General features: G+C 37.7%; 1 protein-coding gene across 1 annotated transcript in view; it reads right to left on the bottom strand.

The window, feature by feature from the left end:
* Positions 1-342: 342 nt before the first annotated feature.
* ITGAV (integrin subunit alpha V) overlaps positions 343-23302 on the bottom strand; it is a 44762-nt gene continuing 21802 nt past the window's right edge. Inside the window, exons 8-30 of the mRNA XM_014880935.2 lie at positions 23045-23089; positions 22829-22872; positions 22687-22743; positions 22250-22302; positions 21671-21873; positions 19501-19692; positions 19343-19388; positions 18682-18783; positions 17905-17963; positions 16762-16916; positions 15855-15992; positions 15266-15333; positions 14020-14167; positions 13576-13668; positions 12489-12568; positions 10680-10760; positions 9677-9782; positions 8848-9006; positions 7759-7872; positions 7353-7466; positions 7151-7258; positions 6014-6136; positions 343-5638 (exon numbers count right to left, since the gene is read on the bottom strand). Coding sequence (XP_014736421.2) covers positions 5543-5638; positions 6014-6136; positions 7151-7258; positions 7353-7466; positions 7759-7872; positions 8848-9006; positions 9677-9782; positions 10680-10760; positions 12489-12568; positions 13576-13668; positions 14020-14167; positions 15266-15333; positions 15855-15992; positions 16762-16916; positions 17905-17963; positions 18682-18783; positions 19343-19388; positions 19501-19692; positions 21671-21873; positions 22250-22302; positions 22687-22743; positions 22829-22872; positions 23045-23089 — 2384 coding nt within the window. The 3' untranslated portion in view covers positions 343-5542. The remainder of the gene's footprint in view (positions 5639-6013; positions 6137-7150; positions 7259-7352; positions 7467-7758; positions 7873-8847; positions 9007-9676; positions 9783-10679; positions 10761-12488; positions 12569-13575; positions 13669-14019; positions 14168-15265; positions 15334-15854; positions 15993-16761; positions 16917-17904; positions 17964-18681; positions 18784-19342; positions 19389-19500; positions 19693-21670; positions 21874-22249; positions 22303-22686; positions 22744-22828; positions 22873-23044; positions 23090-23302) is intronic.

The following is a 23302-nucleotide window of genomic DNA, read 5'->3' as shown; positions in this document are numbered from 1 at the left end:
CCTGAGGACAAGATGTCACAATTTTCTACAGCAATGTGGCACCTATAAAGTCTAAAATATTTATTTCTGGTATGTAGAAATTTCTGTTGCAAATCAGTTTTCTGGTGATAGAATATAGTCCATGACTAGATCATTTTTCTTGCTTGTGATTACAAATTTTTTTGAGTCAAGGGGCCACTTGAGGTGTGAACGTAAAAGTTGCATAAATGTAACCTTTCTGAATTTAGCACATAATTGTGGAGTACAAACATATACTATGAAATATTTTCTGATTAATTAATGCATTTTAAAAAATACACCCAAGAGAACAACAACAACAACAAAAACAAACATAGAGCAGAATTTCTGTTGATTAAGAGGTATTTTATTCCAAAATTCTAAATATCAGAATCAAATCAATACTTATATTTTTCGGTTTACCCAATCATAGTATTTTGAAATTGTATATATACATAGAAAAATACAACCTAATAAAAACACTCAAATTTGCATTAGGATGAAAAGAATGAGTTAAAAAGCAAACCATAGCTTTAATAGCTATATATTTCATCTCAGTACAAAATTACTGTGCCACAATACCCACTTCTTTGCACAATTTATAATTTAATACAAAATAAGGTGACTTCAAATGTATATTGCTCTCCTTAAAAGTACCGAAGATCTTTGAAAAAAGTTCATAGTAATTGAAAATATTCCCATTTCTGCTGCAAGTATTTACTGCATGACAAAGAAACATAAAATGCAACACTCGTTACTATGTTAATTTTCTGCTTGTGCAAATAGTGCTCTACTGATTTAATGCACGAGCAAACACACACACACAAAAAAAAAAAGGCAAAAAAATCCATTACAAAGAAATAAAATGTTACATTTTCAGCGTGTTTGTATCATAGCAAATACAGGTTTCTTTCATGGACTAGAAAAGCAAAACCTGTAAAAGTTTTTTGAAGATGTAAATGCTACATGAAATCTTCCATTACTTTGCAAAAGCCAAGGGTCAAGTTATTCACCTTTAATGCAGCATATCTGGAGAAAGTCATTGCATGAAAGGTTAGATTTCCTGTGTTATGTTCAAATTCTACACATTGGGAAAAAAATAGACCTAAATACCACAATCACATGAAACAGTAGTAGTACTACAGACTCAACTCCATTATTGTATAGTCTCTAGTCAAATTTTCCACAATGGACTTAAAGAAGGTGGTAGCAGTTCTCAAGAACTCAGGAGTTAGTAATGGACACACTTTAGAATATACATCAAACTTCACCCAATGTGGGTGATCAAAGACTTGCAATAGCATTAATTCACCACCTCCAGTGAGCACGCTGCCTCTGTCACGTCCTCACAAACCATGTCTGCACATAAAAGGAAACACCATGGCCCTTCCTGGGCCGACAAAACTTGCACTTGGCAGTGAACCAGGTCAGACCATGGCATATTGCACGTGGGGGCTGGAGCCTAAAGATTCAGTACCAAAGAGTTCAGATCCCACTCACATCCAGAGGAGTCACCAGAGCTCAGCAATAACCATGACCCCAGCTGTAGCATCTGGCTCATCTGGGTCCTGCCATTACCTTTTTTTTATTATTATTTTTGGATTCCTGTTTTTCTTTAATAAAATGCCTTTTTTTCCCCACTCATTAACAGCCAGCAGCATTGAACACAAAGGATCACATTCAAAGGGTCACATTAGTCTGGACCAAAGACAGAAACTGCCTTGATTTTCACCTGCACAATGCTGCTCTGTGACTGTTTGGGAAGGTGTAGGAAAAAATACTGCAGGGCTCTGTCAGGGAAGCCAACAACCAACCCAAATGCTGTCAAAATCTAAGTGATTCCTTCAAATCACCATGCTGGTTATAGCTGAAGTATTTTCAAAATACCCTTTAAGACTATTTAAGCGTGGACACAAGTTTAAAAACAACTAAATATTTCATACCTTTGCTTGGAGTAAATGTTTTATAAAGAAAGAGCACATGTAGTAAATTTTAGAAAGTTTCCACAAGCATTATGTGAATTAGAAATCAATGTGTAAATCAAGATCTAAAACAGAAAAACCCCTGATAACTTGGCAAACTTACTCAAAGATTTCAAATTACGTTGATAAATATAGCCCATATTTGACTTCAGAGCCATGCCTAAACAAAAGGTATTTCCACAATTTCATAGTTTTCTGAAAGATATGTAAACCTATAAACTAGGTTCCTTGCTTTACATTTTCTAAATATTGTCAAATATAGTAACAGATAGTATGCATTCTGTAATATAAATCACTTTTCAATATTGATCATGAGATGCTGCATTAATTGCAAACTGGAGTACTTATATCATTTCATATTTCATTATAAAAGATACAGCTCTTTTAAAATGTTTTTATTGTCTAAATAATTACATAGCTGTTGATCTTATATTCATTAAAAATCTGCTCCTGAAACATAGCTCTCAGAAGAAAACTAATTCTCTGTTACTGTATTTGTATTTTTTAAATGCTTCCAGTATGCATCTTATACATACAATTTTGACTCAAAGGCATTAATTTCATTCTAAAATACCTTTCTAAAATTTCTTTAAAAGTTTTAAACATCATTCTACAGTACTTGCTGTAAGAATGCACCAATGCCTGTAAGTCAATATGAAATTTATATTGACACAAGTACATACACAATCTAGAATCTTATTGCTGAGTCTAGAACACGCTGTCAAAAGTTTCCTGCACCCCCATTCAGGAAAATTTCCAGCTTGGAATCTCCATGAAACACAAATGTTACTTTAAATTGAATTTGAGGTGTTACATCTATGCTCACTAAGTAACCTGTGTACTCCATTTACATATGCTACTGTGGTCTTTTTATCCAAACTGGAAATTAATGGACGTGGAAGAAGCAACTATTTGCTTTCATTCTCTAGTAGAAGGCAAGAAATAAAAATCACTTAAATAAGTCTTACTTTATGTAACTTCAAAAATGGAAGATACTTTCCATAGCTACAGTAGTTGTACCAATAAAATGTACCTTCTTATCCTGAAAATCAGCAAAATTAGTTTCCAGTTGCCACAGCAAAATCAGAATGCAGTTAGCACTGACATGAGCAATGCTATGGGATCCCATCCATGTGAGCAGGAGGGATCTTGACCGTGCTTTTTTTTAAAATCCTCTTTTTCATCTCCTAATAATGCCTACACATGCAAGTAGTCTAAGAAATTTCAAGTCACCATGGAGTGTACATGTAATGAAAGCACACATGTAGGAATTAGAGCTATAATCTGTCTGGCAGTCTCTTAAACCTCTTACACTACTAAGATTAAGACTGGGTAAAACCAATCTCCTTGCACATAAATAATCAGCTGATAAAGTGTGAGAACCACAAGCCCATGTAAGTAACTGAAAATGCTGTTCTATCAAAGTCACATTTTGAGGCCAGGATCAAAGCCTGACTCCTGATTCTCTACTACATCACTAGTAACAATATTTAAAAAAGAACAAAAATAAAACATTGGCCACACTGAAGACCTTGAAAGCAGAATCATGCCCTATACCCTTTCATGTAAACTAATTTTATCTGAGCAAGCTGTCTAAACCCAACCCATGTAAATGGATAAATATGCAAGCCTATATCTGGTGAACATACTGGCCTCCCAGACTCTGTGCTGTCTCCCTTAAGGACTCAGATGCCATCATGGATCAGCAAGTAAGAATGGATTTAACAATAAAAGCCATTGGTGGATTTTAAATCTCCGAAAGGATGCAGAAATGAGAGTTGAAACAAACTGCTCGTTTCAGAAAATTCTGGGTTTAGTGGGCACTGCTGTATTTATGGGGGAGATGCAGCTATGAACAAAAACCCCAAGGTACAAACCCAAACCAGAGTTTTTGCCCTTTTAAGAGCTTGTCTACATAGAAATCTCACTGGTGTAAGTACAGTAGATGTCTTCCTTTGTGTATCTGGCTGCACACAGGGAGTTTATATTGCAATTTATTCCCTTTTTGGAAAAGAGAATAAACACATCTCATAGAAGGCACCTTAGTAATGGTTTAAGTATGTCTATCTGTGCAACCTGTGGCTGCAAGGTGAACAAACTCCTTCTCTGCAGTTACTTGTCTACTGAAATGCATAGACAATGCTCTTGTGTCAATCAGTGTAAGAAGTTTCCTTTTACTACACCAGTGGCGAGGGAAATAAACTGAGTGATGTCAACCCGTGGCTTTAAACCACTGACCTTTTGGTATGTTCAAAAAACAACAATGAATCAAAGTACTTAGTGTCTTTTCTGGTAATGAAATGCATTGAACATAATGAAATGTCTTGTGCAATGAAATGTCTCGTGCAATGAAACATGCAGTGACTGAAACAACGAATGAATCAAATGAAACAAGCCAATGAAGCAATGAGTGAGTGAAATGAAACAAACCAAATCAACCTTTACTTTTCAAACCCTTGTGCACTGCCAGCTCTTCCCTGTTTCATTGGACTCACTGTTCTCTGAGGACAGGAGCTGATGGAGGTGTGAGAAAGCACAGGTGTAATCCAGATCCATGGATGTGGCTGGCAGAGAGCCTAGTCTGGACAGCCCCTGTGTCACTCCATCCTTCACTTGGGCATGGTCAAGCAGGAAAAGTGAGGATTAACAGCTCCCTACAGTGCACCAGTAACCTGTCACACAGTGTCCCTCCAGTGTTCTGCTAGAAACTGAAATACAAGCCAAGTAAATACAATCCAGAGTTCCAAAGAACTCTGTGGAACACCTGGATCCCGCGCTGTGGAAATACACAGCAGAGTCTTGGGATCTTGCCCTGAATCTTTTCCCCAAGTCCTACAGAAAGTACATCAGCCCTACATTTCTATCAGTCACTTGGTGTTTGCAGGCTCAATCCCTACAGTAAGAGATCCAGGACCTGGAGAACAGTATTTGTAAGGTCTAGGGGAAAACCACAAAACAGATGACTGAGTAGGCAGGGGAACAGGTGTGCAGAACAGGTATCAGGTGTCAATGATTCCACTGAATGTTTCCTATTTCTTGAGCAGGAGGAAAAAATCATCATCACAGCTAATGGATAAAGCACATTCTGCAGTACTGTAAAACAATCTACATTCATTTTTTTTTTGTGCAACTGACTTTCAAGAGCTAGGCAATGAAACGTAGTGTACTCTAGCAAAAACCAACCAAAATTAAACATGTAATGCAGCAAGCACCTTGGAGGCTGTTGGCTCCAGGAGCAAATGCAGAATCAGCATAGCAATTCATGGAGAGTCAGTACATGAACCAGAAAAGATGATGTTTCCTGTATGCCAGTAAGCAAAATCCCAGCTCTACTCTTGAGTTTGTCACACAGGGTCAGTGCAGATGCGTTAGTGGCAGGTAAGAACAGGATTAACACAGGAGGGAGGATTGAAGTGTATTGCCCTTGTTTTGCACGTGCTGATGCCTTCCAAGACCAGCAGCTCTGCAGTGGTGAGTGCTTGTTTATAAAGGGGGAAGCCAATATTTGTAACCAAGATGTAGGCAAGTGTGCATTTCAGAATGTCTTACAGATAAAACTCTGCTTAAGCTTCTGATGTTCCTTCCCCATTCTCGTGTGGTTGCAGCTGTTCTCTTTCTTGTTCTTCCTGAGGTGGCCTCACACGTTTGAAAAAGCCCATCTGTGATTCAGAGAACAATTAAGAAATTGCATTGTGATTTGCAAAACATACACACATCCTTTCTCTTCCCTTCATGATCAGATCTTATTAAGTGGTCTTTTCACTCTTACTCTCTTCCCTCATTTCAGATCTCCAAAGACAGTAAATATGAGTTGAAAAATTAAACTGAGTTCAGCACTATCACAGGCATGCTCTTTTATTTATTCAGCTTCTTCCTGACAAAGCTGAAAAACTTTTACAGTTATTCCAAAAACTTAAGTGATTCAGATGATTAGGTCATCAAGACATTTCTGCAAAGTGCTGGTACTGTATGAAATAATACATCACTAGTAGGGAAAAGCAAATGGTACAAAATCCCCCAGACACAATACTTACCCTGTACATGACAAACACTAGAACAGCCAGGAGCAGTAACCCTGCTAGGACAGCCAAAATTATAACCCACACTGGCACAGGCATGGGCTGTGGTTGAATGCCCCATGTAATATTTGTAGCAACCTGATAGAAAAACACAATAAATCACACTTTGCACCACGGTGACATGCTGAGTTCATCCATTAAGTTTAAATCTTGCATACCTTTATCCTATCATGATTATAATCTTAATCCACTATAAATTACTTTTTCTCTCCAGAATTAATCAAAAGCCATAGATTCTTGGTGACATAAAGACTTCACTGACCCAAATTTAATATGATTTTAAAATTAAATTATAGGAGGAGGCTGGGGATTGTTTTGCCTGGGTTTGCTTTTTTGCAATCAGTGATAACATGGCAACATGCCTTCTGTAATTCATGATGATTTTCAGTAAAACTGTAGGAATCTGGAAATATTTTGGAATAAGAGAAAAATAATTAAGGGCTTTTCCTTTTTTTTTTTTTTTTCCTTTTCTTAAAAGGCAGTACTCTTTGAAACAAAAAATCAAGTCCACAAGGCTTGGGAGAGAAAAACCCCAGTTAATAACAGTCACTGGAAACCAGATTCAAAAATAAGCCAATCATAATCCTTTTCTACCTTTTCCTTAAGATCTCTTAATCCTATAATGCTTACCAAAAACTTCCAATTTGCCAGCCCAAACAAGTGGCCTGTATCTTCTTTTCTGTTTGCACCCTGTCTCCTTTCCCTTTGAAACCCAGAAGGTTTTTTTGTTCCACCCTCACATAGTGCTACATGTAATATAATGGAAGGTCATTATTCAAGCTCTAAGTGCTACTACAGTTGAAAACAAATTTCAAGTAAAATATTTCTCTAACAATGGCATTAACAGAACATGGGGACTGCTCACCATCAGTTTTTTCACTTTCAGTTAAGCCTTTCAAGCCTCAAATATTGTCAACTCCAGTCTGTTTTACCCTCAACTGTATGTGTACAACTGAAATAAATACACGAAACAAATAGCTGATAAAATTAAAATTATACCAAGTCATAAAAACGTTACTCAACAATAACTATCTTTGCACTAATTTTGAAGTGTTTGTATATGACAACTCAAGCTGGATGTAAATGACTTACTACTGTAGAATTGTGAATATCTTCAAAGGAAAGGTTCTTATAAGGGAACTCTATGACACTGAAAGAAGCAGATGATTTGAGAGAGTAGGAATGATTCTGATTTTCTTTCTGTGTAAGAAAAAACAAAATTAGTATTGCATGGGGGTATAAAAATCACTTTTAATGTTTCAGAAACAGTGACAGAATATTCACAGTCACTCACATTCATGAAAGTTTGGGTCCAAAGGCGTGATTTTAAATACAATATTGCACTCTTTCCCCTTTCCAGGTGGCCAACTTGACAGACAATTTTTAAACAGTCAGCATTTCCACAGCCCTGTGTAAAAAAATAGGAAGGATATTCCAAGTATGAAAATATTTGAAAAGTCTCCTCAATGGGATTACTTCACCCATATGCCCACACTGGCAAAGCACCATAAACTATTAAAATGCATTAAATAACCTCCAGTATTGGATAATTGCTTGTTTGCAGTTACAGTGATATGGCAATATGTTTACTTCCTATTACAGATTATTTCCAATCATGTTTAGAAAGAACAAATCTTCCTTACGTTTGTTTTGAAGGACTTAAAAGAGCACGGGATCACACCTCAGTGCTGAGAGCTCACCAGAGTGTGCACGTCCCCCTCCACGGCAGCCAAATCCCTCCTGCTGACGTGGTGGTCACGATGGTCCTCCCTGCCAAGTGTTTCATTCCTGTCATCATCCTTGGAAGCAGAAATCTGGGATACACCAAGGGAACCCAAACAATGATTTAGTTAACTGCAGACTTCAAGCTCAAGGTCAGGAAAACACTTAACTGCAAGTTTCTCTCTTTTTATCCTAGCTATTCTTCAGATCCTGACTGAAAATAAAGCATTGCAAATTGTAGAGCAGAAGCACAGGAACTTTGTATTTATATATTCACTGAAGTTGCTTTTTGCTTATCAAAGATGCCTAAGTATTCTTCATTGTTCCATACAGTGAATATCTTCCCTCAGTCCTTTTTTTGCTCAAATTCTTCATGAACTAACATGCTGACTTTTATTTCTTGTTCTAAACTATCCTAGAAATTAACTCTGTACACTCAATTAAACTTGCTGGGTTTTATCTGGTGCTTCTTTACCTAGTCCAGTCCAGGAAAAAGGAGTTTCTTCTGCTCTGTAAATTCCATGTTTTGCTGGCAGTGATAGCTAACCCTTATTGTCCTTTCTGACCTTTGGATGAATAGATAAATTCATCCAATTTAGATTAATTTATCCAATTAGATAAATAGATAAATGTAATATAAAAAAGAATATAATTTTCTTCCAATAAACAAAACCCAGAAAATTTAGATAAACAGTGCACAAAGCATCTGGTATATTTCAGGTTTTAGTTCATGACCACATTCATTACAATTCTATTTGCTTTGGACTTAGAACTCATATAAAACAGCTTTGAAGTTAAAAAATACATTGAAAAAAAAAAGAAGAAAACCTCACAATAAAAAGAAACAAGACAAATTGATCTCTGAGCTGACAATTTTGAGCTGCTGTTTACCTTTTATTTCACTTGCTATGTACATTGACATGTACTGTGGAAAAGTGTAGACTTGTTCATCAGCCACAGATGAAAAACTATCTCAGCTTGTCATATTCTCAGGGATTTGGTTATTTTGAATATTTACAAAACAGCCAAACATACTTCATTCCACTCAAAGGGAAAGTCCTGCTTACCTTAATTTTCAGTGGGTTGATTTCCATGTCAGAAGTGCAGTTCATGGGACCATCAATGTCATATTGCATAATATACAACAGCGTGTTGTTTTTATATTTGTAAGGCCACTGCAGAGTCATCATCACCTTGCTGAATGCACTTGGGCCATTGTTTCTCAGCTGATTATGAAAATACAATTTACAGATAGAAAAAAGTATAAAAAATATATTAAAAATATACTTTAAAAAATAATGCTACATTCTCTGTTAATGTGCATATAGTTGTTACTTTACATTTAAGCCTCAAATGTGATACTGCCACTACCCCCACCCCCAACCACTTATGGCAACAGCATCAAAACTTTACCTAAAAGTGGTAAAACTTTTAACTATTATTATTCACACAGCTCTCTTGCTAAGTTTTGCTTAATTAAACAATCTAGATTAAATCTGTGATAATTCTTTTAAGGAAATTTTAAATACTTAAATGTTTTCACAGCAAAAGGCTTCAGAGTAGTGATTCAGAACAGATAGAGTACAATAATTTACAGCCAGGAGCCATTTCCTGAGCTCAAATTACTTCAAATGTTTGAGCTAGATTTCAAAAGGCAATAAAATAAAATATGTGTAGTTATGTGGGTAATCAACCCCTGTTACACTAATTGCAGGCATTCCAACCCTTCTTGGATATACCAGTTATTGGCCCAGCATTAAAAAAATAAAATCTCTCTTTACATGCAAGGCAAAAGAAAAAAAAAATCCTAATTTATTCCAGAGAAAAGCTACACCAAAAGATTTATTTTCATTTATCACAGCACCATGTCTGTAATGGTCATCAGTAATTCCACACCTCATAGATATGCTGAACTAGAGGCCCAATATCATCTTCTGTTTGGGGATTGTCCTTTGGCTGCCAGTTTGCAATGGGGAGGAATATGTGATCAGGAGATGACACACTAAACAGCAGAGAAAAGGAGTTGTTATTAGCAAGTATGAAACAGGAAATGTCATTCTCTAGAACATCTAAAGAAAAAAAATAGCAACATGCTTAAAATACTATCTCCACTTCTTTATCCTTTATACAATACTTGAACAGAAATGGTTTAAATATTAAATATTCAGTTCTGTTCTCTTCATTAAAAAATTATTAAAGACACACATGTCCTCCAAGCAAAACCAGTGTGAAATACTGTGATAATGAGAAATATTGGTGATGTAGAACCTTAGCAGTACAGGTCTAATTCCTAAGCCCTGAAACAGTGAAGATACCAATCATGCTTTTCCAGTGTGCCACTCCCTCTCCCCCTATAATAAATTCATCACAATAATGAATGTAGTGGAAAATTTTAAAAATATTACTCAGGAACCCAAGTTAACTGGTAAAGCAAGAGGACTTTTAGCTGGGAAGTTGAGGTGATGGAGTAACCAAGTCATTACAATATTAAAACTACACTTAAGACTGAAGAAGGTGAGGACATTACAAACTTAAATTCCATAAAATCTTCAACTTTGGTTTCAGGGGTTTTCAGATGAAAAACTCAGTCAGTTTGTGGAGGAGAAAAGTGACCTGCAGAAATGTAAAACTGCAAACAAGAGGGGCGATTTTTATTTCTTCTAAAAATATCTCTAGTCATAGAGGTACAATACTCCTTTTTGGAATTCATTTTGTAATTATTTAGAATTATTTAATATCCAAAAGTCCAAAGGCTGGCTAGAGAGAACCACATCTTTGTGATTAAAAATTCCCTAAACCTTCCTGAAAACTTATGCAGACCTGAAAGGAAGTTCAGTGAATATAAAGAAGCAAATGTGCAAAGCTCCTTAAAAGTGTTTATTAAAATAGTATTTCTTACCCTCTAATTTCAACAGCTGCTAAAATAGCAAGGTCAGCCTGATAATATGCTACTGGGCTCAGGTTGTCATACAGGTTGGAACTGCAGGGAAAATAAAAGGTAAATTCTTAAATGAAATAAGCAGAGTATTTAATAAAAAAAACCCTCCACACTTCAAAGTAATTGTATGTAACATTATAGCATGACTCCTGAACCACTGTAGGAAAGCACAATTATTAAAATCTAAGGAGCAGATTCCAGCAAATTCTCACCTGAATGCATGGAAGTCCCACCCTTTGCACAGTTTGGGGGAGCCTCAGCAGGGACAGGTTGGTGAAGGACACAAAGCTGATGCTGACCCTGTTACACAGCTGTCATGTCAGAAAATACAGGGGATGCTCCTCCCTCAAAGTGGTGCTGGGAGCAGAGTCTTCATCTCCTTCACCACGTCTGATTATTCTGTCTCCCTAACCAAACACTTGGCTTTACAAAGACCTTCTTGAATCTTCTAATTATTCTTCACTGCTGCTGCAATCAACAAACACATGCAACAGTGCTTTCCTCCTGAGCTGTAAATACCTCACTCTTTTAGACACTGGACCTGCTCTGCTAGGAACTGAGCCAGCATTGGAAATCTAGCTTTGGCAGTTTAAGAAAAGCAGTGTGATCCTTAAAACCTCTCCCACAAAATCCCCCGGTAATGCCTGTCACTATGAACTGTGATTACTGTGTTCCATTGCACCACACTTCACTCTTCTTGCATCCACGAGTCATGGAAGGAATTTTCTTCCTTAAAAGGCCTAAAACACTTCAGGAATTTCCCTTCTCTTCCATCAGGAGACAAGCATGACTTGAGCAACCTCACTGACTGTTTCTGGCCCAGTCACAGTGGCAGATGGCTGCTGTTAGCCATGGAAAGGTGACAGACACCCCAGAGTAGATCACTTCCTGCAAAGAACACTCACATGCACACCTTACCAGCTGATGGAGAAGGGGAAAATCTGAACAGAGAGCAACGGGAGATCAAAGAGATACTTCATGTAGCAAGGCCTTTAATGGGTATGGCAAACCACTCTATCATTAAAATAGAATGGCAGCTTTAATCTTTCCTAATTCCCAGAGATGACAAATGATATGTGGATGAGATTAATTTATTCACTACATTAAAAAAAAAAATAAAGCCCTTAAATGGGGAAAAAAAAAAGTGCTTTTGGTCCACACCGGGGAAAAAACAAAATAGCTGTATTCATACTGTCCATTAAAAGCAACATAAAAGTTCATTGGGTAAAGATACTCTTAATGATCACATCTCTGACCTTAAATATCATCTCCAGAAGTTACAAATTCAGATTTATATATCAGATGTATATGACAGTGCTGTGCTCATCTGATAATTAACGGGAACACTACTGTTTTGTTTCCATTTAATTTTCAGGCTCTTTTAGGCTGGCTGCTGTGATGGTTCACTGCATGCTGCTTCTGCTCAGACTACCCCATTGCCTGCCTTGAAAGACTCTCCTCCTCTAAATACAGAAAATTCTGGCTTTACATCAGAAGGAATTCAGAGTTGAAGCATCAGTTTTGAAAGAGGGCTGTAAACCCAAAGTCATTCTGTGGCACCACAAACGCCAGCAGAACACAATGATATGCACGTACAAATATTCTTACGTATTTTTCCTCTATTTTAGGAAACCAAATTAATTGTGTTTATTTTTCAAGCCGTGACAAGGCAAAGACAAGAGGATTAGGCCAGAGTGATAATACTGTGTACAGCCTATTTACTGTGTGTGTCTTCTCCCGGGTAAGGTGCATATTCAGAGACTTCCATACCTCCGGATTTGCAAGTCAAACTTGACAGAGGTGTCCATCTCAGACTGCTGGTGCACACTGAAACGCAGGCCAGCTAAGAGCTGGGGAAAAAAAAACACTGTGGTTCAGTTGGAGACACAATAAAACACACAATAAAAATTTCTCAGTGCTATTAGACTACAAGGAAATTGATTGAGACTCCCGGTGATGAGAGAACACACACAGAAAAGTGACAAATTAAAGTTGTCCAGTTCATCCAGGCTGGAAATAAACTGCTCTCTCTTAGATTACAGCCAAGCCATCACTGCCATAAAATACAAAATAAGGATTGCATCATGCTCCCCACCCTTACTTCAGCCATTTCTACACAAAACTGAGCCTCCCCAGGTGTTGCAAAAAGTGTTGTAATCTAAAGACTGGGGAACACATTAAAGATTAAAAATTATTTCCCAAGATTTGGTCTAAGTCAGTTCATATTTCCTTTAACATCTGTGCAGTTCAGCTTGATACACTTCAAAAGACTTAGGAAATAGCATTTATTCGTCTATAGAAAATGGCTCTTGGAAGAAAAGCATCACGAAATTGTTATAATTCTGACTGATTTTCACTTCATTTCCTCAGAAAATAAGACTTACTATGTCATAACACCTTAAAATCTGCCAGGTCTCACTCATGATTTTTTAATTCTTCCAATTTGAGCTACATTTGATGGAACTGTAGAGGTTTCAACTAGACAAAACTCTGTCCTTCCTCATGAAAGTAGGAAGAAAAGAGATGAATTAAGAGAAAGAAGTGTTGAGGGCCAGCTCTTGATTATTTCCTAAAAAACACATATCAGATAAATATAAAAAATTAATGAGGAACCAAAGTCCATTAATTCCACTATTTAATGAACCACTCATTTTGAATTGCATCATAAAGCACTGCTTTCAGCCTTTAATTTAGCTGAAAAGTTGAAACCAACTACCACTGTGCTAACCAAACGTGGGCAGCTAAATGTCAGATCTAATCTTAAATTCCTTTGAGGAAACTTCCTGCCCAAACACAGCTGTGATTAAAGAAAATGTCACCTGCCCTCCTGGGTGAGCTACCAGGCACCAAACCTTACCTTGGTTCCTGCTTTCATGGGATTTCCCAGGTCACAAACCACCAAGCGAGTCTGATTCTCTGTTTTAAAAGCACATGACAGTCTGGCTAAAGCCTGCAATAAACCAGGAAGAAAGACTAAGGAATGTCATTCTTTACATCTGAACACCTGGATGAAAGTCTGGAGAGAAGTCCTAGATATGCTGTATTAATTTTAATATCATTTCTCAGCCATAGCACAGTCAAGTACTATAATGAAATAAAATCTGAGTATGGAAGTCCCCAAGGACAAAATGTTTTTTTATGTAAGGCAGACCAGTTTTCAAGGTTGTAAAAGAGAGGGCTTTGAAAAAACGGATCACTTTTTCTATGCTTTCTTTGCTCTAAGACTGAAATAATAGAAACCATTACATATTTCCACAGCAGCACCTGAAATATGACTCCTCAAAAGCAGTTGGAATTTTACCTCATTGTTACGAACAACTCCAATGAAATCTGCTTGGGGTGGAACCACAACAAAGAGTTCTGCTTCATAGGCTCCCTCCCCCTGGTTCTGAGCACTGACAATGAGGGTCAAGGGATTGTCATCACCAATATAGATCTGCTTCTGATCACTACAAGAAAACAGAGTAAAAATGAGCTCTGCATCCGGGTTTTAAATGGCATTGAAGCGGCTGAACTTAGAGAAACAAGAGACATTCTGAAATTTCACAGACATTGGAGAAATCTGGGGGCAGCACCTTTGCTTCAGGAGTATGAAGAGAGCTCTAAGGTACTTTTAAAAAAACCCTACATCTCTAATCATAAATGGAGCAAGTATTACGTGTTCTTCTGTAAGAACCTTTCATGTAAAATGTACCACAAAAAAAAATTATCAACAGTTAAATCCCTGTGTACATTTTGAATTACAGGCCCACTTTGCAGAGGTACAAGCACATATTTATAATAAAACTCAAGGGAAAGCTCAACTACACAGAATAGAGCCAAGATCTCTGCAATATCTTTGGTTCCAGATATAAAGAGACAATATCGGCAAACAATGTATTTTCATTTCATCCACTACAAGCAAACATCAAGGTATCTGCACTGATGTAAAATGTTACTGAAGTGTTTGTATGAATTAGTGCTTGTGAAGTGTCCTATCTACATACAGTGTGCATATGCTATAATGCATTAAAAAACAGATTATGAGATAATACAGTAAGAGAGGTTTTAGGCCACACTAAGTACAAACAGCTCAGACTCATGAACGAGTTACCACTGAAAATTTGTTTCTTTTTTCCAGGTTTGGTAAAAGATACTACCAATATCAGCAATTTTTTTCATACATGTGATAAGAGAGCCTTACTCCTCCTCTTGCTGGATAAAAATCACATCTTTTTGTGTCTATCTAATATTAAACAACAGAACAGAGATACAATTGCAGCTAGCAGTGGTTTATTCTCACTATACATGTCCAGCTTAGCAAATAAATAAATAAATATGGCCTACCTATAGAGGAGGTTGGGGTGGGAGTGGTGCATAAAGACATTGGGTTACAGAGCAGAAAATAGGTTTTCTTTAAAGCATTTAAGCCTGAGTTTAGATCCTATACAATGAGGAAACCTACTTATTTCAACACATCCCTTAAACGAAAGTATTACCAGCCACCGAATTTTAGATTTCAAGTAGGGAAATTGCTTTTCCTGGTTGTATTTTTGTCGTGTATTTACCTTTCTACTGACACCTCCAGCTTTGGTTTGCAGATATTATCATCCCCACAATCCAGCAGAATATGGGCCTATGCAGAAATCAAACACATACTGTTGTAACAATTCCTTCATCTGTTCTAACATACATTTTCAATAATACTGTTTCACGATCACATAAAAAAAAATTCTACATAGCTGGTTATGAAATGTTTTCATGTCAGTAGTCTCAGAAGAGAACAAATGAGTTTTTATATGTGGGGGACACTAAGCCTCGTCCTGCCCCACTAGAATTCTAGGACTGATGTTTACACCTTAACCATCATTCCATACTTGGAATAATCTCTTCATATTAAGTTTCATCTTTACTATCCTCATTACAAACAAGTGTAAAGATTTGTAAAAAGGGCAGAAACAGAAAAACTATGTCTATTACCTTAACAGAGCAATAGGGGAAAACATAATGTACATAGAGCAGCAGAGTATGAGAAGGGATGAAACACTCCAAGCCTTCAATGTTAACACTTCCAGTACAACTCTAACTGATTTTCTCCCTAAGATGAACCAAAGTATGTTCAGAGTTGTCTCCTCACAGGCTGTGTAAGCAGTGTACCTGTCTGCTCATGTTAGCAGGAGTGAACTGGTTGAGGATAGGGGTCAATCCTGTTGCATCTGCAGCTGTTCTGTAATCCAGACGATATTCCATAAAAATAGTGATGGGAGTCAGCTTGTCTCTGAACTCAGATTCATCCTGAGGAAACCAAACATTGAATCACAATTAAAATGTAGTAGGAATGGAGAGGCCAAAACAACATTAAAACTTCTGAGCTCCTTTCAAAGTAGAAAACGTCATTGTCAAAACCTGCACAATTTTAGTAGTAACATGCCTGTTTAACAAATGGAAAACTGGAGCATACAGAAATATTAAGTCATGGAAATCCAGTGACAAGGAGCCTGAGGGCTACACAACTCTGCTCTTTCCTGTCAGACCAACCTCAGCCTGCTTCTAACATCCCTCATCTTTGTACTTACAATTTTTCCTTCCTAAAATTAGGACTTGGCACTAGGAAATTGCTGACCTTCATGTTGTTCATTTGAAATCATTCTGTTTATCAAATGTTGATCCTGCCTTTCAGAGAACTTACAAACCATCTCTTAGCTTTACATTAGCCACAGCCTTTTCTTCAAATTTTAACCTCCAAAGTAGATGGGACAACCTCTGCTTATTGACTTTCATGTTCCTTGGAAACTATAACTAATTTGGTGCTTGGATGACTTATCCAAGAAGTCCAGAACAAAGTTCTGAATTGAATTTCCAATGCATTTAGGGACCAGGACCTTAGCCACAATAAGATTCATCCAGTGACAGCAGCAGTAATTCAGGACAGACATATGGGTTTAGTAATTTCAGGTCTATCCACTGAAAATGAAGTTTCTCTAGTATTTTAACACCTAACACAATGAACTTATAATAGAAAACACACCAAAAATTATTTGCCAAAACATTAATGGCTACTTACCCTCAAGAAGGCATCAAGTTCCTCACAGTTCATTTTTCCCCCCTTTGTAATTGTCATGTTCTTGGAGTGGCTGGGCTGTTTGCTGTGGAGAAAGAGAGCTCTCCTTATGGCTCCTTTCTGCTTCAGTTTGTCCAACAGCAGCTCCACCTGGAAATCTGCAAATCCAAGCCAAAGGGTTTGGGTCAGGGATATTTCATTCCATTAAACTCAGTGCAGATTGCCCTCAGAAATGGAGCTGAACACTGATTTCAACTACAATGAAAACCTAATGCTTGCCCCTCCTAAAACTTCCAGTTCTTTCCATGTGAAATCTGTCACTACATTAGTTCTCAAGCACTGCTGCTGCCCTAAGTTGGGTTCTGCTTTTTCCTTAAACATTGGAAATATGTAACACAGATATATTTATAATTTGTAATTGTTGTAGAACTGCAAGAACTAAAGTTAGATTTTTTCCCCTAGAAAATCTAAAGCAATCTTGCACATAACGCTTGTATTTTTAAATATTACTGCTAATCTAATTACTTTAAATATTTGATATAGAAAACAAAACTTAAAATACAGAACAGATATTTATATGAGCCTTCCCAGATCGCACCACTCCTGCAATAGAAAATAAGGAAAAGATTTTGCAATCAGTAGACAAAACCTGATTGCAGCAGGCTGCTTGCCACACTACAAAATCTCTTGGGGATAACTTAAAGACTTGTTTGAAACCATCTTTTCCTGATTCTGATCTGAGAATCTGATGAAAAAAGTCAGTGATATCAATCAGAAAGTCATGATCTCAACCAGATGTGACAAGTTCCTGTAGCTTGTCTGTATCTCTCAGGCCTAACAATGCACACACTTGAATATTCTTGTCTAAAACTCCCCTCAATGAGAGTTGCTGTAAATTCTGACAAGTACAAAGGCCTTTCCAAGACTAGTTAACCACATAGCTGAACATGTGTTTAAAGTCTCAGGGATGGTCAAATGACCTCTACACTACTACAGCCCCAAGAACCACAGATGTACCTGCCACCCAAGTGGCAGCAGTGTGCTGCAAAGGGCACCCAGCTGTTTGTCATGAAAATAACAATGACCAGTGCTCATGTCTGCAAACAATACAACAAGACTCCCAATTTCTAAATGGGCAGAACTTACTGAGTGTGTTCGGGAGCTTTCCTTTGCCATCCGCTTTCAAGCAGAACTTTACTTTGAAGCTGTTTGAGAGGAAAAATAAATTAACTTCACACACTTTTTCTCTCATTTTCTTCTAAAATTCCTCACTATTTATTTCTGTTCAGATGTATCCTCTTTTTGATACTCTAGCTCATTTCCAAAAGCTATTTTCTACTGATGGGAGAGAAACTATAATCTATTAATAAGGAGACAGAATTGCAGGCAATGCAAAGCTTTGGAGTCTTCATTTGTCTAGGGACAATCACCTGTGGACTGGAATGTTTATTTCTGTAGTCAAATGGGTCTTAATTTTAAAGCTATCATACTGACCCTGAAAAGAAAGTCAGCAGTAGGAAGGGAAAGTGGGTTTGGATAATAGCCTGGGAACCAGAAGCAAAACCAGTTTACAGAGCAGATCATTGCCCAAGTGTGTACATTAGTGGGTAAAAACACTGCAAATACCCTGTGATGTGCTGGCATCTTGGGAAAACCTTACTCTGCTCAACAGGGACAACTGGCAGTCTCTGCAGCTTTTGGGAGTCAGTTTGGCATCTACTAAAGACAATGCTGGTCCTCCATCTGCTGTCAGATTTCTTATTTTGTATTGCCTGCTCTTTCAGAAAAGCTGTGTTTGTCTTTTTTTTTTTTTTTTTTTAATAAGCTGACTACACTTCCTGAGACCTTTTAAAATTGGAAGCTTACAAAATTAAAACCCAAGAAATCCCTCCCCTCAAAGGAAAACATAGATACTCTACTTACCAAGAAACTTTTACATCTCCCAGTGAACAGGCTTTGGTTTCTGGGTTTAAAATGGTTGGACTAACTTCCAGGGCAGCATTTACTCTAATAACTGGTCTAGCCCTGCAAAGAAAACATCCTCTTGAAGAGCACTCAACACCATGTTTGACAATGCTTCCCCCCCCCATCAAATTGTGCAATATGCACAGGCACACAATATTTAGTGAAACCACAAGAAAAACAAATAACCATTGACTAGATGAAGCTTTTCTGTGCCCTTTCATTTCCATCAGCCACAACATGGACAACTGTGTAAAGAGGAAGTCCTACCTACTTATAGCACAGACCAATACATTCTCCCAAAATAAACAAGCTGGAAAGAGAATATTGGGATTGTACTGTAATAGCTTTCAGCTGTTGTGTTGGAATCTAGAGAACTGTCACTCAGAAAGCCTTGAAGACACTTATTTATGTTTTCTCCTCACTACATATTATTGAGAAAGATGAATTTTAGACAGCAGATAGGTTTACTCAATAAAAAAAAGCAGAATAGTGTTTTTTCACCTCCAGAGGTTTGGATAGTGGAGTGGCAGAGTTTCAGACTTCCCTGACCCTGCTTTCTTTTGTAGCTCCAGAACTCCACTGAGCTTTCACTCAGGTACAAGCACAGAGGGACCCTTACCTGTACAGAACAGCTGTGTCAACACCAAAGGCTCCAACAATCAAGTCTAGAGAGAGAGGAGACATATTACACATTACAATTTGCTTTTTGAAATAGGCTGTTTCTCAGAGGTGAGGCTGCTACTGAGTCACTGTAAAGTGCCATTTGGAGCAGAGGACCTGGATATCCATTTTTGTCCACATCTGTGGCTCCTTTCAGCGAGTACCCAAAGCTGGGGGGCATAGTGCGAGCAGCCCACTGTCCCTCCAGGATCTGGGATGGCATGGCATTCAAACCACTTGCTCCTCCATTGTAGATATACACAAGCCCTCTCTTGTCTTCTCCACCGTAAGGTGCAGCAATTGCAATATCTGAAAACCAAAAGAAGGATCATCAACATCTCCAGACACAAACTAGAATATATTTGTGCTCACATCAATCAATAATTTCTGATATTACAGTTTCAATGTGTGTCAGTAGGGAGGAAATGCAACCAGCCTTTAAAATGCTTGTCAACATTTGTTTGTTTATTGCTCCTTTTATTTGTTCTGTTTTTTCTTGTATTATTGGAAGCTGTTTCTTTCTAGAAAATGTTTAACAAGAACATGTCACAGCCTTTTATGGGGAGAGGAAGGAGAGAAATAGTTGTACAAACACTTCTGCACGTTAGTGACTGACTTGCAGTAAAATTGTATGGATTTGGAATGCTTTTGAGATTATTAAAACAAGCAGAGTTAGTCACTGTGGGTGCCAAACCACAAAACTAAGTGTGATTCTTTTCCCATTTCACTTATATGCTCATGTTCCTCCAAAGGGTGGGACACGTTAATAATTCTGGAAAATTTAAATCATCCCAAACCAAATAATGGTAAATATTAAAATCCAGTCTATCCCAGTCATGGCTTGGCAGCATGCTTTATGGAGAACTTCCACTTAGTGCAGTTATTCTATCTCCTAAATTTAAAAGTACTCACTGTTAATGACTAATAAACAGTAAGAAAGAAAATGCTAATTAGAATATCTGCATGGACAGCTTCAGAAGTGTACACATGATGTAATTTCAACATTTCCACAGACAGTTAAAGGACCTAACATAAAAAACTACTTGGAATAATTACATTTCTCCTATTTACAAACTTCATGAAGACAGTAAAAATTCCTATCTCGCACCATACTGTGATGGAAAATATTTTAATTAACACTCTCAAAATAAGGCAGAGCAAACGAACAGACTAAATAACAGCAAAGCAATTAAAAAGAAGTAGCTTTTGTTATGACTCGCTTTCCTACAGTGTATTTCAAATGTAAGTATGGTGAAGTCAAAAAATATTTGGGATAATCTCATCAAGTGATTGGAATTTTGGCTATCAGCTGTCCAATATCTTCTGTAAATAGTTGCAGTGATATTGCATCTTCACACTGATTCTACATCCAGTTAGCAACTGAAAAGGTCTACACTATGAATTTATGACTTCATCAAAAATAAATTAGAGCTAGCCAGGAATTTGAAGTAACCATCTATTGTAATTTGTGATCTTACAGAAAATACTTAGCTTGCAAGCAGTTTGGAAAAAAATGAAGATTTCTGGTGGAACTCAAATTCCACTACTCTAGGCAGCACTGGAGTATAATGGGCATTAAAACATGTTCTCTTGAGGATTCCTGGAAATCCTTATCCCAACACTACATGATTCTTGTCTGCTTCATTGCCCTCCATTCCTATTAGAAAGTAACAAGAAGCTTGGGCAAAGGGTTTGAGAGTTCTCAGCTCCAGTTGTGTCAGACTCAAACTTCTCTTCCATTTACTCACTTAAGACACTCAGCTCTTGGTACATCTGGCTATAGCTGCTATTTCCACCAAAATCTCCCATTTTGAATAATTAAAAAAACCAAAGCCTGCACTTTTCTCAAGGAAATCTCTTTTTATATGAACATTTTTAACCAGCAATCTGAAATAAAACCTTCTTTTATGTCATTGTTGTGTTTCTAGAGAGGAAAATTTTCATTAAACAATGGGAAGAGGAAAATTATATCAGAGATGTCCTAGCAGGTTACAGTGGAGAGTGAGGTATTTTACTGAAGTTTCTATTGTGGTCATGACTTAGGCAGCAATGAAGTGGTCAGTGTAGGAGCTAAAGCAGTCCATGGTTTAGTCTCTGCTCGATGCATCCATGGAACTCCTGTTAGCATTCCTGGGAGTAGCATACAAGCATCGAAAGGAGTCTAGACCTCAGTGTCCCACACTCGGCCACAGCCACATCACCCAGTGTTTGTGTGCAGCATCCCCATGCTCTGTGCTGCCTGGTTCCCTCCACAAGCAGGAGATGTGAGCAGGAATCCACATCCTACCGTTGAATCCATCCTGATCCAGGTCCCCCAGGGGTGCGATGGAGCTGCCGAACCTCGCGAAGATCTCAAAGCCGTTCAGCCTGGCTGTGTGAAACCCTCCCGAGGCTCGCTGAAGGCACATGGTTACTTGGCCAACCTCCTGAAGCTTCCCATCTGAGCTTCGATCCATAAAAAGAGGGGCTCCAATAAACAGGTCTGTGTAACTGCAGCAGAAAAGGACAGAGCTCTTCAGTAGCAGCATGGAAATTCGTTCTTCTGTTAACTCAGCCCTGAAGTCAACACTCAGATGAAAGTTAACTATTTTTAAGTTCAACTGAATGCACTGACAAAGCACTACACAAAAATTTAATGACCTTAAGCATATGAATATACACATGTATTTATGTAGATAAATACAAACACAAACCTACAGAAGTTAAAACAAATGTGGAGTGTTAGAAAGAGTCGTGCAGATGTGTTAAACCAGCAATGAAGACAGAAATCTTGATTGTAGGAAAGACCTTTTAATAAAAGCTAGGTTTTTCTTTCCAGAAAGAAGTTGGGTGGCATTGGTAAGAAGAGGGAGGAGAGGACACTTACTTGTCCCCGTCGATATCTGTGGCAGCCACTGAATACCCAAAATAGGCAGCCATCTGGAAAACAAAATTCAAACCAAATCTCTGAGTTGTAGTGATAGAAACATAAACAAATATACACAAATCTGTACACAAAATACATCAGGGAGATGATAATATATGCCAAATTTGGTTTTGTTCCTTTCTTTCTTGTTTCTATTCCACACTCTGTTAGAAAGTAAACCCATTGGTTACTTTTCCCATTTCCCCTTTCATGATCCAGTCTCTTCCCCAAGGCAGCATTTTCTTTATTTTAATAAGATTAGAATTCCCTCAGACTTTGTAAAATTCTGCTTTGGCAATCAAGCCAGTAATACACAGACTATTATCTAGTATCCTAAATGCTGTTGCAACAGAGGAAAGGTTTCCTGGTCACCCACCACACTCAGCAAAGCCACACACCTGCTCTCCAGTGAAGTTGTACATGGAAGACATGTTTTTCCCATTGTAAATGGACACCTGCACGTGAAGAAATACACATTACAGCATAACAGCAATAGTCCCCTTTTATTTATTATAAATTTTAATGTTTCAAGTTTTTTACCATGCCCAGAGTTCTTGCTGCTCGTGGGACTCCTGATACAAAGTCTGAAACAGAAAGCAAGACACAGATAACAGTCAGGTCCCAAAGCACAGTGACTTTGTTGAAGAGAGCAGCTCACTCCTAGCCCTTGGTGCATTTCCCTGTGCACTGTGCCAATGATTTGAAAGATCTGCCCAGCCTATTTACATGATGTTCTTACTGGAGCAAGGGGCTTACCTTCAATGCCATCACCATTGAAGTCTCCAACAGCCACTGAATAACCTGCAGAGACAAGATGAAAACCTTTAAAAACCTTATTACAACCTTTAATCTATCTTTACACTTCTCACAGGTGTCTCTGTGCACAGTCCTCCTCTCTTCATCTTGAAATGCACTGGTATAAATATTGCCTCGACTCAGCTTAGACTATGAAGAGCTCCATGAGTGGCTGTAATTCATCAGTATCCAGGAATTTGAGATCAGAAGATGAAAAGT

This window comes from Sturnus vulgaris, chromosome 7 (genome assembly GCF_052056855.1).
Source record: "Sturnus vulgaris isolate bStuVul1 chromosome 7, bStuVul1.hap1, whole genome shotgun sequence".
Classification (NCBI taxonomy): Eukaryota; Metazoa; Chordata; class Aves; order Passeriformes; family Sturnidae; genus Sturnus; species Sturnus vulgaris.
This window is presented reverse-complemented; position numbering and strand designations above follow the sequence as displayed.